We start from the raw sequence: 16,935 nt of genomic DNA on the forward strand, positions 1-16,935 counted from the left end.
TGTTTGTAGGTAAAGGTACTCTAAGCTACTTATATGTAGAGGAGTACAAGTTTTTAATGCCGAAGGCATCTGGAATTACAAGAAGGATGGACTCTATGCACAGCAAAAGCACCATGAACAGAGTTCCAGTAGGTAAGTGGCCAGGTTACCGGTTCATTTGCAGCGAGATGCACTCTGTGAGTTTTCAACTTGCCCCACTTCTTGCCCCCGCCCCACGCCAACCAGTCCTGCAGGGCAGGCACACACAAGTCAGCTGATCTCTGCTGTCTTGTCAGCAGAGAGGAATGGCTCTCCATAGCACACCTACGCCGGGGCAGTGAGGTGGGGATGGGCGGTGCAAACCCCAGGGGTCTGCCAGAACAGTAAAAATACAGGGTGCAGACAAACCCAAACCCCTTAGTTCTTACCCCCAAATCCGTCTCTACTTGAGGGTGACCCTCACGCCCATCTCCGTCCTTGCAGAGCCTGGGTTAGCCCCTCCTCCCTACATTCCCCCACTTTGTTCTTCCCCTTACAGGGTCCTAGGTTACCCCACCCCTCCTGCACCCCTTCCCCTTCCCTTCTAGGTCCTGAGCTACCCCCTCTCCCATATCCTCCAGGATCCTGTATTACCATCCTCATCCTGAGTTATCCCCTCCCTCACATCCTCTAGGGTCCTGGATTACCCCTCTGTCATGTTTTGAGGTCAAAGACAATCAAGAACTACTTTTGTTTGGATTGGCAAAACCTGGATTTCTACTCATCTTAGATACTTTCTTAAATACCAGTAGAAGAAGGGATGCCTTGACAAGGATTTTCCAACAACAGCACTGGTGAGATACAGAGAATCTCCAAAAATTGAATATCCTAGGTATACAATAATAAGTCACTTTGCTTTCCTCAGCAGGATATGTTTAGCAAATTCCTTAACATAAAAGTTCTCCACATGCCCCAAAAAGCAATGGACAAATGCTTTTTCTTCTAGTCTCTCGTCTGAAAATCTGCTCTGAGATGCCCATACATCTCAGAATGTAGTCTGAATGCCAAAGTCAATACTTACTGGAGTAAGTATTAAATTTGCTTTAAATTGTTACCATGTGATAGCCCTCCTCTCTCTAAAAAAGCAAAGTAAAATCTGACCAAAGGGTCATTTTTCAACCAACAATAAGTCATCCTGTTTCCTGGGGTGCATGCACCATATTCTGTGGCAGCCTTGAGTGTGATAGGCTCAGCCGTCCATGGCCTGGGTCCACCTGCAATTCAGAGCTGAAGGACACCCCACCTCCGGGAGGGTGGGCAGAACCACAGAGTGGGAAATTAAAGCAGTTCCATGGAGACAAGAGGGCAACATCAAAGATGCAATACGACTCATTACCCTGGCTGCACGGTCCAGTAAGGAAATTAGTGTGAGCACCACCCTCCCCCAAGATGGGCCTGGAAACGCTGCACCCCAGCTGACAGGGCCAGGCCTCAGATTCAAGGTCCAGAGGCAGCGAGGTCCTACCCAGAATTCTGTCCAGAATTAAGAAAATAGTGAACTTTGATTAATACACATGCAGAACTAAGCTGCCCCCACCTGCTAGGAAAAGGGAGGGCCATGGAGCTGAATAATCTACTCAATTTACAGTGAAGTAGATTCTGCTCTTCTTAGAGAGGAAACTAAGGGGTTTTAAATAACTTTGACATTAAAAAACCATGGTATTTACAATGACTAAACTTCTTTAGGAAGTACTAACTAGCCAACTAAAGTATTTTGCCAACTGCAATAGCATGAGCAACATAAAAGACACTTTAGAGGAGGTATTTCAGCCAGACTTCTCACTCCCCCTGACAGAGCATCACCCCCTTGCAGAAATTAGGGCAGGGGAGCCCTGGGAGAAGTCAGCCCATGGGCATGACAGCATCCTGTCTGGGCATGAAGCCCAGGGCCCCAGGCCTGCTGACAGACCAGCCAGCGAGCAATAAGAAGGACTTCCCAGGGAACAACAGTATGAGCACACAGCACATCCAGGGTGAGCAGTCAGGCTCGCAGTGCAGGGAGGGGGACATTAAGCATGGGCTGGCACAGGCCACTCTGTGCTATCAGCCATGCCCACACCACGTCTGGTTGTTAACAGCTATGTCCCCAAAGGTGGAATCCAGCACACAACTACACCCTCAGCACGCCTGCGGCACCAGTGACTCAGACAAGAGTTTCTACGCCAGCCTGGAATACAGCAGGACACGGTCTGCTATGACAGACACAAGGAAACCAGAAGATTAGCGCCTTATGAGCCACCAGGCTCCTTACCCCTCCCCACCCCAACAACACAATTTCTCCCAAATTATTCTGCAAGGTTAATGTTACTTGCCCGAAAACTGTATGTTTTTTTTAAATTTTTTTTAACTTTTTTTTTTTTTTGAGAAAGAGAGAGAAAGAGAGAGAGACAGAGTGTGAGTGGGGGAGGGGCAGAGAGAATCCAAAGTAGGCTCCAGGCTCTGGCTGTTGGCACAGAGCCTGATGCGGGGCTTGAACCCACAAACCATAGCATCATGACCTGAGCCAAAGTTAGATGCTTAATGGACTGAGCCGCTCAGGCACCCCTGGTTTTGTTTTCTTTAAACCCACTTGTTCACTCAGCCAACACCCATGTGACAAGCACCCAAAAGGCCAGTATCTAGTGGCTACCAGGTTTTGAGGCACAGAGTACATTTCCAACACCACAGGAGGTTCGGTTAGGCAATACTAGATTAAATAGTTGCTGTTCACACAGGTAAGCACAAGAGACAGGAAAATTTCTGCTCTCCTAAAGCCTACCACATTTGGGAAAACCCACCTCTGACCAAATCAACATCAATAATCAAATTCATAAATGGTCAACTGTAAAGTGACCCAAAACAGTCACGGGTGGGGAAGGCCCTGCTTACAAGACAGACACATCTGCACGTAAAATGGCAAATGCTAACATAGAAGAGCCTCTATCTCCCTATAAAGAATAAGAAATTCCGACCAGAAACACAGACAGTAGGCTCACAGACTTGAGAGTTGCCTGCAGCTTGGAAACACAGTTCCTCTGACAATTTGCAACAGCATGAGGTCACCAGTTAGGCATCTCTGATCATTTCAGTTTGGGCTAATCCACAACAAACATGGATATGGAAACAGTAACTTAGGCCGGGACTTCGTGGGAGCGATTACTTGTCATGGCTGAGGAATGCCTGAAACAGAGATAACACAAGCATCTGATGGGTTCTTGTCATCTTCCAGGCCGCCCTGGAAGCAGGGCCCTGAGATGGCCTGGCCACGCCTGGGAATGTCATGGAGCAAAGGGGCTCCGCAGCCTGGAGGGCAGAGCTGTGGGTGGCCGCACGCGTCAGCAGCCCCCTTCTCGGTGGCTTGGTGCTTTCTGACAAGTCCCACCACTTCTTCCACCAGAGGGGAAGTGCTAAGAAGCTACCAGACTACACAGCAGGTTTTCCAAGGGCTGGACCCTATAAATAGCAACCAGACAGGAAAAGCAAATGGCCCCAGATGCTGGTGAAAGGGGGACCTACATAAGTTAAGCTCTCTATTCTCTAAAACCAGTAGAGATATCCTTTTTAAGTTTTCTAAAAACTGCGGTTTACTACAATAAACCTCCAAATTAAATATTGTTATTATTTTAGATGAGCATCTTTAAAATCTGTTATACTTTCTTGTCTCTTAAAACTCAAGATAGAAACCATGGGCACCTGGGTGTCTTGTCCCGTTAAGTGTCAGACTTTGGCTCAGGTCATGACCTCACGGTTTGTGGGTTCAAGCCCCACCTCAGGCTCTCTGCTGTTAGTGTGGAGACAGCTTTGGATCCTCTGTCTCCCTCTTTCTGCCCCCCCCACTCTCTCGCTCTCAAAAATAAAGATTAAAAATAATAATAATGCTAAGATAGGAACCATCCTCTTCTGTGACGACATTTGAGGACTGTAGGTCATCAGCAGGGAGATGCTCAGGGTACAGAAGGCATAGGACTGTCCCTACTCCCACCAACCCCACAGGGACTGGCCTGAGTGACCAGGGGTCTCTATGGGTCTGTTGTTCCCTGTGTTCCCTCCTCTCTGGCTGTCAGCTGTCATCACCTGTCACCGATGACATGCAACTTCTAATCAGCAAAAGGCATAAAAATGACATTTTTGCAATATAAAGGAGATACACAGGGAGCACAAGGGTCTCTCCTGGCAGAAAAGTGGGGAAGGATTTTGTGCACAGATTTAGCCCTCCCACTTCTAGAACTGGCTGTGAGAGAAGGACAGGTAGCTGCCATCTGCAAACAGGGGGGTGTCAGTGCACAGAAATAGAATGGGAAGGGGAGCCAAAAACAGACCAAGGAGACCCTCCCTGGTTACCCCATCAGCTGGTATTTTAAAGCCAAGCTGTTCATAACTAAATGTATACTCAACAGACCTGTATAAACTTCTACAAGGGTTCAAAGAGAAATACTGAACCACTTTATTCATATGATGCTTCCAGTTTTTCTGTCATCTTCCCACACCCCTGACAGGCTCACTCACAGGATCCTGCCCCTGGGCTGTGGCTGGAGACAGACAAGCTTCACGCTTGGTGCTTTAGACACAGAGCACCACTGACCACACCCAGGAATGAGGACCAAACAAAACCAGGAAGCAAAATAACTGCTTTTACTTCCAAGGGTCCCAGCAAAGAGAAACAGTGCACACAGTGGGGCAGTCCACGCAGTCTGGGGACCTTCCTGGTTGCTGCTTGGTAAGAACAAGGAACAGGAGCGGACCCACACACGCATGCTATCGTTACCAGGGCCTTCTGTTCCAGAAGGCATTCGGGGTCAAGTACTGTAGACACTTCGTGGCCAATCCCAAACACAGACCACCCAATCTGGACACGTGCAGATGTGCCCTCATCTAAAATATCCTCTGCGAGATTCCAAAGTATTCTTTTGACAAGCACAGACCTGGAATTGGGAGGACCTGGGGTACGAGACATTAATGGTCATTTTTGAAGGAACACAGGAGAAAGATCCCAAGGAGAAAAATGGAGCAAAGGCAAGACTGGTTTTATTGACACACAGTCTACACAGAGTCACAGGGTCCCCCTGAGCCTGAGAAACAGTGCTTAGCTTTTTCTTTGGTTTAAATTTAGTTTTAAAAAGTCTCTCAGGGGCGCCTGGGTGGCGCAGTCGGTTAAACGTCCGACTTCAGCCAGGTCACGATCTCGCGGTCTGTGAGTTCGAGCCCCGCGTCAGGCTCTGGGCTGATGGCTCAGAGCCTGGAGCCTGTTTCCGATTCTGTGTCTCCCTCTCTCTCTGCCCCTCCCCCGTTCATGCTCTGTCTCTATGTCCCCAAAATAAATAAACGTTGAAAAAAAAAATTAAAAAAAAAAAAAAAAAAAAGTCTCTCAAACTTTTGGCTGATGAAATTTCCCCTAATGCCCGAAGAAGAGTGTGAGCTGCTTCTCAGGCTGCAGAGTGATCTGAGCGCTGGGCACCAGCCTTTGGAAGACACTGGCTGAAACATTACTCATCTTCTCATGAAGGCTGATGGGAGAGCTGTAGTTTCTCTTAGGGGTCTCCCCTCAGAGTCTCACGGGGGAGAGCAGAGAGGGAAGAATACTGAAATTCAGGACTGGTCATCAGAGACAAAACAATGCTCACACAGCACCCTCAAAGGCAGCCCTTCTCAGGAAAAAAAAAAAGTCAACGTTAAAGATCACAGATTCCGTTTCTCCTAAGTGAGTGCCACAGTTACTATTAGCACTCAACCCCATCGCCATCATGAGTACTTCTCACGTGTCCCATCCCCAAGTCAGGCCCTTTAGACAACGTTCTACAGAGGTTCTCTTCTTGCCCTGAAGCCATGTCACCTCAAACGCTTGTTTGAGAAAACAAGAAAAAAGAGTCCCAGTCTCATCCCAGAACTAACGAACCAGAATTTCTAGATGCAAGTGAATCATGTCAGGCTGGGGGGGTGCATTCATTTGGGCAAGACTGCCTTATCTCATTTAGTCTTTGCCCCAATCCTAGAAAGCGGGTACTATTTACCTCATTTGACAAGGAGGCAAAGTAACTCATCCAAAGTTATTTAACCAGGCAATTGAAGGGCAGGGATTCAGACATTCTGGCTCAGCACAAAGCAGGGTCATGCACTGACCTGATCTGCTACCCACAACACAATATGGAAGTGGATGGACACTTTTCTTTTGCCAAATTACAAAGCAACCTGTGCTATTTAAATGGGTGGAGGAAACACTCTGTGGAATCAAGAGTATTTAATTTTAAATTATATATATATATATAAAATATATACAAATATATATATATATAAATAAATTTACTAATATTTAAATCTATACACGTTGAGCCCAAGCATAATTGAACCCCATTTGGGGTCCTGCCCTCTCCTTGGAACCATGGCGCAGGCCACCCCCTCCCGACGTACCACAAACTAGCTTTATAAACCACGCACAGGGCAGCAGCCTCAGAGAGAGGGCACCAGGAGGCTCTGAAGTGCAGGCCTGTACTTCCTGCTGGGGAACTCTGAGGTGTTTCCAAGTATGAGTTACCTGATAAACTCGACACACTACCATTTGGCTTGTTAGGAATAATTGAGAAGCATCTGGAAATAATTCTATGCAGGCAGAAACAGAAGTCATACGCAGCCATCCTTGTGTTATTGTACTCATTTTATTGTACTTCTCATATACTGTGTTTTTTACAAATTGAAAGTCTGTGGCAACCCTGAGGTGAGAAAGGTTTGTTTTCATAGCAGTTGCTTAGCTTGTGTCTCTGTGTCATGTTTTGGTAATTCTTGCAATATTTCAACTTTTTCATGATTATATTTGTTATGGTGACCTGGGATCAATGATTATGACTCCCTAAAACCTTAGAGGACAGGTTTTTTTTTTTTGCAAAAAGTATTTAAAAGAATTTTTTTAATGTTGATTTTTGAGAGAAAGAAACAGAGTATGAGTGGGGGAAGGGCAGAGAGAGAGGGAAACACAGAATCTGAAGCAGGCTCCAGGCTCCGAGCTGTCAGCACACAGCCTGACACGGGGCTCGAACCCACAAACCAGGAGATCATGACCTAAGCTGAAGTTGGCTGCTAAACCGATGGAGCCAGCCAGGAGCCCCTCAAAAAATATTTTTAAATTAAGGTCTGTACATTTTTTTTACGGCATAATGCTACTACACACTTAGTAGACTACAGTCTAGTGTGAATATAACATTTTATGGACTGGGAAACCAAAAAACTCATTTGACATGCTTTATTGTGATATTTGCTTTATTGTGGTGGTCTGGAGCCAAACCTGCAATGTCTCCAAGGTATGCCTGTACACTAGGCGTGCGCACACACACACACACACACACACACACACACACGACACAGCCCAGAAATGCATTTAGCACTCTTGGTTACATCTATTAAACAACAACTCATAACTTACAGTCTTACATTTTGAATACCAATTCGGTCAAATGGAAAATTTCAAAGCAGCGTTAGCTGTGTTAATCTGACAAATAACCAACTCAGATCTTCATTATGATGCACTCACCTGGGGCTCCCCTCCCACACTTCAGTTAAATACATATATCCACGCCAGCGAAAAGGGACCTGGCAGCTTGTATTCAGGAGTTGAGAGAGGCCCCACAAGGCTGGAGTCCTGCTCTCATTCTATAAGGCAGGCTGCAGCCTTCCTTGCTGAGCAACTTTGACTCATCTGAATGTAAGGCTCCTGTCCTGCTCATACTGCATTGTTCATAGGAAGACCACGTCAGGGAAAATACAGAAGATTCCACAAAGCGGAAACTACCACCTTATTTAGGTACTTCTAACAGAGATTCATCAGAAGTGCAAGAACTAATAGTCAAATTCAAAACTATTCTGATTTGCTTCAAAAAAAGTTTTACCATATTTGGGAAGTTTTAAAAGCTCTAAACTTCAAATGCCTTGTGATAAAATAAGAATAGGACTAACATGTATCTCAAGTAATTCTTAAGATAACTTAGGCCAAAATGGGGGCTAAAACATCAAGAAAGCTGGCCCAGACTACAAGCAGTGGAACCATAATTACCTGTTTCTCCCCACAGCGTGTCGGTGCCATTGACGTCTACCTCATGTTCCTTCTCCAGTCCCAGCAAGCACTGGACCACCTGTCAGAAGTGGCGAGGTGATTTAATGAGTTCTCACAGCCATATGTGCTTATTATATCCCATGTATCAAAGGAGAAAGCATGTTGTTTTTTAACCATAATTATCTCATGCTACACAAGGAGACAAAATATAATGAAAACTGTTTTCAAGCATAATTCATATGCTATTCACATTTTCACTTTGAGAAGAATAAAAAAACCTCAGTGAATTTCAGCAACATTGTTCAGGATTACTAGGTACTCAGAATTCTAATGAATTCCAACATGACCCAAATATGCCAGCCTAATCAACAAAGGACACGGGAGATCATACAAAGTGCAGTTTCTGCATAAATCGCAGGAAGATGGTGAATCCGTTTTTTCACAAAGATACAAAACAAAGCAATATATACCTTTTCAATAAAATAAAATAAATAGTATTGTCCAGAAGATTTTTCTACTGACAGCATCATTCCTCTTTTCCCTAGTTCTTTTCCCTTCTTCCCCATCAAAAAGAGCTTGAGATCACAAGTATGGAGGCAGGAGTGCTGGCTCATGGGGAAAGAACACTATGTGAGCCCCGAGCCAGCATCCACCCTGTGCAACAGCAGCAACAGGAGAGCATAATGAAGCCATTTCCCAGTCTCCCAATCCATACCCTATGGGTAAACTGCATAATAGCCCCAAGTATGATCACACCGTCATCCCCAAAACCTGTGAATGTTACCTTATAGGACAAGAGGGAATCTGCAGGTGTGATTATGAATCTTGAAATGAGATGATTATCCTGAATTACCCATGTGTTCATCTCATACACCTGACATAATCACAACTGTCTTCAAATGAGGGACAAGAGGAATCAAGGTCAGAGGAAGAGATGGAATGACAGAAGCATAGGTTAAAGTGACGCACTTTGAGGGGCGTCTAGGTGGCTCAGTCGGTTAAGTGTCTGACTTCAGCTCAGGTCATGATCTCACAGTTTGTGGGTTCGAGCCCCACACCGGACTCTGTACTGACAGCTGAGCCTGGAGACTGCTTCGGATTCTGTGTCTCCCTCTCTCTCTGCCCCTCCTCCACTCACACTCTGTGTGTCTCTCTCGAAAATAAATAAATGTGAAAAAAAAATTTTAAGGTGACGCACTCTGAACATAGAGGAAGGGCCATGAGCTAAGGAATACAAGGCTTCTAGAAGCTCTAAAAAAACAAGGAAACATTCTCCTATAGAGCTTCCAGAAGGAACACTGGCTTTTGGACATGTTAATTTTAGCCTTCTGGCCTCCAGAACTGTAAGAAAATAGATGAATGTTGTTTGAGCCACTGTAGTTTGTGGTCACTTGTTATAACAGCATTAGCAAATGCATACACCCTTCAAGGCTTCTGGTGAATGAGCCCTGCCCTTTTCTAGGAGACAGTTACTGGCCCTGCTGAGGCTGCTTTGGCACAGCATTCCTCCCAGCCAGCTTTGAAACAGGTTGAGTTTAACAGGAGTTGAGAAAAAGGTCACATGTGAATGTGGCATTCACTGTCCTCCCTGTGATGATTTTTCACACTTTGTGTTCCCATGCAGATTTAGGGAGCACTTTAAAAAAGGAAAAACATCTCCATTTGCTTATTTGTGTATTTAACATGCTCTCTGTATATGAGTATTTAAAAAACACATTTATAGTTCTTTTTTAAAGAAACAATAAACCTATTACACAGTAACATTTAACATACTGTTATGAAATATGTATTTTTTAAGTGAAATTACTATTTTTTCCAAAACTAAAACATATAGGGAGGTTGGCTGGCATTGTTTCCTATTTTTATAAATCTCTTTTATGCCTCTCTTAAGAGAAGACAGCTGCATTCACTTATGTTTCTGTAATTAACTTGTTGCAGTATATTGTATTGGCTTAAATATTGTATATGTGTACTTTTAATGTTTTAAATGCCAAATTTAAGCCAGCTTTCAGTATGTATGTGTACATGCACGTGTGTGTGTGTGTGTACGTCCGTGTCTGCCCTTGTGTTTTAAATGCCAAAAAGTCAGCCAGCTGGCTCTGTACCCAAATTCACTATAAATCATTGTGGGTTCCAATCTTACCAAATACTGGCAACTCTAATTGCTTGAAGATAATACAGAGTAAGAAACAGGTGGAAGAGAACGGGTAAAAATGTTATGAAATCCTCAGACACATGGGTCAGGAGATTACAATTAAATCCTCAAACTAAAGGGACGCTTGGGTGGCTCAGTCGGTTAAGCTTCTGTCTCTTGATGTCAGCTCCGATCAGAAGATCCGGGTTCATGAGACAGAACCTGGTGTGGGGCTCTGTGCTATCAGCACTGCTTGGGATTCTTTCTCTCCCTCTCTCTGTGCCCCTCCCTCGTTCGCTCTCTCTCAAAATAAATAAACTTTAAAAAAAAGAAACTTAAAAAAAAATCCTCAAACTGAGAAATACTGACATCTACCAAAAATATGTGCTCTATTTAGCTACTGCAAGAAGCTTTCCTTCAGCACAGGAACTGTGAATGACAAGCATTCTTACATGCTACCAGAACTTTGAAGTCCTATTTTTAAAAATCCTTCAAATACTCAAGAACAATTTTAGCATTAGTATTCCACATGATTATTTTTAAAAGATCACAAGGACAAAAGAATGAATCAAAGAGAAAAAAGTGCAAGACAGCTGAGCTGGAGGGTAAACGTGGAACAGAGGAGAAACTGGGATACTGCCAAGAGAGAGCCCGCCCTCCCCCCACCCCCAACTGCAGGAGTCCACATGCGCACCAAGACCCTGGACACCGAATTCTCTCACGCAAAGGGTGGGATGTCAACAGAAGACCTAGACACGTGGTCAAACCAACTTCCATTTCTTGAAATCCTCCTTTTCTTTCATTCCTAAAGTGCATCATGGGCTAGCAACTAAGATAACTAAAAAAAGCACCTGAGGGGCACCTGGGTGGCTCAGCAGGTTAAATGTGGGACTTCGACTCAGGTCATGATTTCGTGGTTCATGAGTTCGAGACCCGTGTTGGGGTCTGTGCTGACAGCTCAGAGCTTGGAGCCTGCTTCAGATTCTGTGGCTCCGTCTCTCTCTGCCCCTCCCCTGCTCGTGCGTGCGCGAGCGTGTGTGCGCGCGCGCTCTCTCTCTCTCTCTCAAAAATAAATAAACATAAAAAAAATTTTTTTAAAGACAAAGCACCCAACCCATATTGGGCTATGGCTTCCAATTTCCCAAGAGTGTCCTCTCAGCGCCAACTCACCGAGCTGTGGCCCATGCTGGCGGCTGCTGTCAGCGCCTGCTGCAGGGCTTGGCTCTTCCTCAGTGCACCTGGCTGGGGAGGGCCTGCCGACCACTCACAGGTCAGCAGGTACCGGAGAATGTCACCATGGCCCCTCAGTGCGCTGTGCACCAGTGCGCACTGGCCTTTCTTATCCAAGTGGTCCACCTGGAGGGCAAGAGAAGGTCATGGTTTAGTATCACATCCCAAATGAAGTGCGCAAACCCAGTATCACTGCAGATGCTTGGTGGGGGTGGGGGTGGGGTGTTCACATTCCAATGCAACTTTCTCTAGTGCACCAAATATCCATCTGAATTACTTCCTTGTAGTGAATCGGCCCTAAGGCCAAGGGAACCCTTTGTAGATCCAGCAAACACAAGGCACCCTCAATTCCTGTCTCTTTAGCAAAGGACTTAAAGCTCCAAGTTCTCTGGGAAACATGTGTGGGGACACAGACCAAAGCCTCAGCCAAAGCTCTGTGCTTCCCAACGCTGCTGGTGAGTAGAACACTCTAAATCTGCTGTGACAAGCTAGGATTTGGGGAGAATAAAGCAGTTCTTTAGTCATTGAAATAGGGGAGCCAGCAAAAGGCAGGGATCTGGAAAATCTAGCTATAACCAAGAAAGGGCAGGAAGGGACTCTGAAGGCCTTCTAACTGGGGAAGGAGGCCATGCACAGTCAGGTGACCTAGGACATGTCAGCATGTAAAGTGGGGCCTCAAAGCCAGGAAGGCCAGCTGTACACAAAGTTAGTGTCTAAGGGCTGCTTACCTCTAAAGGTCCAAGCAGCAACAATGGGTCATTCCCTGTCTAACCTCAGGAATACTGGACTGGAAGAGGAGCTCAGGGCCCACCCTCACCTCACTTGCAAATTCTGGTGATACTCTGCACCCTCACCCAGAAGCTTTGCAGGAGACACCTGCATGACACCCAGCCTCCTCCTACAGAGCTTTTAGCGGTGATGGGAGGGGGCCTGCTAGCCTCCACAGAAAGCTAAGCCACCATTTAGATGTAGAAATGAAGGCATGGAGATGTGCACTAATGCACCCGCCGGGAAGGCTTAATTGCAACATTCCCCTTCTTCCATGAGCTGAAGTCCCTTTACCCCAAATATTGTATTTTTGAGGGAAAAATTAAAAGGCTCTCATAGTTTCTATAAACCTAATAAATGTCTTTCTGTTGAAACTTAAATATCCTAATTAACTATAAAGACAAATACCAGCGATTTATTTCTATTTTTATTCAAAAGCACATCGCCTCTCTCCCAAAGAAATGCTTATAGCAAACCTAAAGAGAGTTTACTGTGAGCTTGGCACTGTTCTCATTTAATCTCTCAACATTAATGGTCCTAGAGTAACTTGTTTAATAATATAGTTACATTTATTTAATGCTCAGACAACAGACCTGTGGTAGATACTGTTGTCATAATTATTTTACAGATGAGAAGCCTGAGGCACACAGACTGGACAGTGTGCCCAGCATCCTAGCTGGCAGGTGGAGAAATGAGGATTGTGGGCTGTCCAGCTCCTGCAGCCATATGCTCAAGTACATGGCTTCTAAGACCCATGGAACTCATTTTGTTGTTAAAAAAAAAAAAAAAGACATGAAATGAAATAGGATAGGCAGAAAAGAGGCAAAAAACCCTCCTCAAATCTTTTAAACCAATCTAGTGCTCTGTTAAAATCTGTGATTGATGGAGTTCTAGGTCACATTTCCAGGCTTTTGAAAGGATGACCTCTACTCACGCTGCTGTTGGCCTAGGGTCTCCTTGGTGTCCTGCTTCCCCATGGGTAGTATTAAGGAGAGTTAAAAGCTTATGAGCAAAACACATGACGCCTCCTCTCCAAGGCCGCACACCTGACCACCAACATCAGGCACCATCACGCCCTGATCGAAGCAGGCAGCTCACTCTTTCTGTTTAGGTGGCGATTTCTATTAGTTGCAATTCGACAAAGCAGAGACAAAAGGGAGGCTGGCCCAGCTGATGACAATTCTAACAAGGCTATGAAGACATCCTCCCCCTCTCCCCACTGGGGAATGCTACCAGCTTACCCTCGCCCCCTTCTTGGCCAGCAGACAGACCAGCTTCATATGGCCAGCAGCTGCAGCATAGCAGAGGGCGGTCATGCCATTCTCTGACATTCCCTCCAGGCAGGCGCCAAATTCCAGGAGCAGAGTGACCACTTCCTCATGGCCAAGGTGAGACTGGACGCACAGGATTGGGGCATTATTTAACACTTCTGTTCTGTAGTTCACGTTGGCCCCTCCCAAAATCAGGAGACGGCTGACCTGTTGAATAATATCCCCCAACAAGATGAATTCTCACATAAACGTCAGTCACAACAGCATTTGTGGAGATGGGCGGTATCCTCATTCTAATCCAGGAGTTCCAAAACTAGAATGTGCAACAGTACTATCTGCGAATGCACTGAAAATGCACATTCTTAATAGTGGAAAACTAAAAGGGCAGCTGCTTGGAAAACAGTGTGGAGGTTCTTCAAGATCTAGCAATCCCATTTCTGGGAATATATCCAAAGGAAATGAAATCAGGATCTTGAAGAGACACCTGCACCCCCATGTTCACTGCAGCACTATTCACAATACCCAAAAGATGGAAACAAACTAAAATGTCTCTCGACCCATGAATAGAGAAGCAGAAGCGGTATGCACATATACAATGGAGTATCATCCAGCCTTTAAAAGGGAGGAAATCCTGTCACATGCTGCAACATGGATGAGCCTTGAGGACATTAAGCTAAATTTAAAAAGCCAGTCACAAAAAGACAAATGTATGATACCCCTTACATGAGGTACATAGAGAAGTGAAATTCAGAGAGACAAGTGGAATCGTGGTACCAGAGGATGAGGGGAGGTGAAAAGTTTTCTTTAATGAGGGTAGTGTTTTAGTTTTATGAGAGGAAAAAGTTCTGGAGAGCTATTGCACAATAATGTGAATATATTTAACGCTACTGAATTCCGCACTTAAAAATAGTTAAGACGATAGGTGGCTGGTTGGCTTAGTCAGTTAAGCATCCGACTTTGGCTCAGGTCATGATCTCATGGTCCGTGAGTTCGAGCCCCCGCGCATTGGGCTCTGTGCTGACAGCTTAGAGCCTGGAGACTGCTTCAGATTCTGTGTCTCTGTCTCTCTGCCCCTCCCCTACTCGCACTCTTATCTCTCTCAAAAATAAATAAATAAATGTGTAAGAAATTTTTTTAAATAGTTAAGATGGTCAATTTTATGTTTTTTTTTTTAAACCAAAATTAAAAATTTTAAACACCCTGAAAAAAAATCTTAAAATGCACATTCTCCGGCTCCACTTTCAGATTTTTGATTCAGCGGGTCTGGAGTGAGGCCTGAGACTGCTTTTTAATAGTTCCCTGATGATACGGATACTGTTGGTCAGTGGACCACACTTTGAAAAATCACTGTTTAAATAAAAATAGAAAATCCATTTTTTATGGCAATGAAATAATCACGGGATTAAATAATTAACAGTGAGCTAACAAAGACAAAAGTAAATGCAAATACTCTTTTTTTTTATAGGACACGTTCCTACAAGAAAAAGTAGAACACGTTAAAATGTTCCTGTGCCTCTGGGATTGTCAGCAGCACAAGACTCCCAGAAAATAATCTGTTTTTTCTACTGATTACCACATCCACCACCCACTAAACTTGCTGTGTGATTTTCAGAAAATTACTCAGTCTCTCTGTGCTTCAGGTACCTCCTAAGAAAACCCAGCAGAATGCCATCCCATGCTACCCAATAGGTACTCTTGGTTAACAACGTTGGAAGGTGCGCTTTTAGTACTTCCTTGCTGACCACCTTACAAGACTTTACCTGGAAGGTATGTGCTTAGAGGCAGAACTTTCCTAAAGATGTCTGTCGTTAATTAATACTTCGTCTGCTTCTTGGAAAAAAACATTTCCTTTGTCGGTGTAATGCTGCTGGTATTTTTACCACTTAACCCCCAATCAGTTTGTGGCTCTTCCCCCAGCCCACAGTTCTTAACCCTGCTGCACACCGAAACCACCTGGGAGCTTGAAAGTTTCCAGTGCTGGAGCCCCACCCTTGGAGATTCTGACTTGGCCATGGTACCAAGAGCTCCCAAGTGACTGCCGTTGGCAGCCAGGGCTGTAAACACATCAGGTGATAAATGCAGCTACAAAGCATGGGCTTGCTCGGAGCCAGGCACCCTCCAGCTGTGTGATTTGGGGCACGCTCCAACTGCCCTCGGCCTCAGTTCCCTCATCTGAAAAATGGAGATAACAGTTTCACTTCACTGAGCTGTTGTGAAGATTAAAAATGAACATGCCACACACACATACATACAGCACTTAGCACAGCCCTCAGCATCTCGTAAGTGCTAAATAAATATTGCCATGGTCACAGTCATCTTTTGTAAAATCTTCAGAAGGGACAAGACCCCAGGCCCCTGACAAGCACAGTAGGGAGCTCTGCCCTGGTGTCTGGCAACCCAGGTCTCCCTACCACCTTCCCCTCCCCTGCTATCACTAGCACAGAGCAGCAGGGAGATCTCCCACTTATTTGAGGGGAGACATAGGCAGCTCCTGTTAACAGCCACCAAACGGCACATCCAGAAGTTCTCAGGTAGCTACAGCAAAATCTCGGCTCCCTGAAAGTAGGTAAAACCTAGTAAGAACAACTCCCTTGACCGTTGTGAAAAAGAAAACCACAAGCCCAAAATGGTGTTACTTGGGCCAGGCCCGGTCACCAAACTGGGGCTTTTAATACCTAACCTGACTGCAGTTGCAACCTCTTCCAAAAATAAGTCTTTGTCAGTAGGGAATTTTCTGGTCAGCACCAAAGAGGTAATTTGTCACAGGGCCCTTCTCTACCCACCAAAAGAGAATGTGCATAGTAAGACCCTCTGCCCTTTCCCCTCAGGGAGGGTGATCTTGTCTGGAATAATCCTTTCCTTACTTCTGCTTATAACTTTCTTGCCCCACCCTCCTTCCTATAAAGAGCTTCCATTTTTGGGGTGCCTTGGTGGCTCAGTCAGTTAAGCATCCCACTCTTGATTTCGGCTCAGGTCATGATCTCACGGTTCCAGAGTTCGAGCCAGCCCTGTGTGGGGCTCTGCGCTGGCAATGTGGAGCATGTCTGGGATTCTCTCTCTCTCTCTGCCCCTCCCCATCCCCTCAAAATAATAAGCTTAAAAAACAAAAACAAACAAACAAAAAAACCCTTCCATTTTGTACAACTCCTGAGGGTGCCCCTCTACTTGCTAGGGGGGATGGTGCCCAATTCATGAATCCCTTAATAAAGCCAATTAGATCTTCAAACTTACTCTGCTGTATTTTGTTTTTTAATACCATGCAGAAGATGCCAAGTGTTTTTCCAAAAGTGTTAACATCTCAATGAGGTTTCTGATCACTCTAGGAGACAGGCTCTTTTGTGACCTCCATTTGGCAGGTGAGAAAACAGAAGCTCAGAGGGGTAAAGCACAGATTAGCTCTGGGCACAAAGCTAATTACTGTCACAGCCCAGCGGCTGCAGCAGCTCTAGCTAACACTGCTCTGCCTTCAAGGAAGGGGTTAATGGTTCATCCCGTAC

The 16,935-nt window shown here is 45.2% G+C and overlaps 1 protein-coding gene across 7 annotated transcripts in view; it reads right to left on the minus strand.

Moving 5' to 3' along the window:
- TANC1 (tetratricopeptide repeat, ankyrin repeat and coiled-coil containing 1) overlaps positions 1-16,935 on the minus strand; it is a 242,642-nt gene that overhangs the window by 22,251 nt on the left and 203,456 nt on the right. For all 7 annotated transcript variants that reach the window (XM_047870166.1, XM_047870169.1, XM_047870167.1 and 4 more), the window contains 3 exons: positions 13,409-13,645; positions 11,340-11,525; positions 8,036-8,114 (listed from right to left, as the gene is read on the minus strand). In XM_047870166.1, coding sequence (XP_047726122.1) covers positions 8,036-8,114; positions 11,340-11,525; positions 13,409-13,645 — 502 coding nt within the window. The remainder of the gene's footprint in view (positions 1-8,035; positions 8,115-11,339; positions 11,526-13,408; positions 13,646-16,935) is intronic.

This window comes from Prionailurus viverrinus, chromosome C1, assembly GCF_022837055.1.
Source record: "Prionailurus viverrinus isolate Anna chromosome C1, UM_Priviv_1.0, whole genome shotgun sequence".
Taxonomy (NCBI): Eukaryota; Metazoa; Chordata; class Mammalia; order Carnivora; family Felidae; genus Prionailurus; species Prionailurus viverrinus.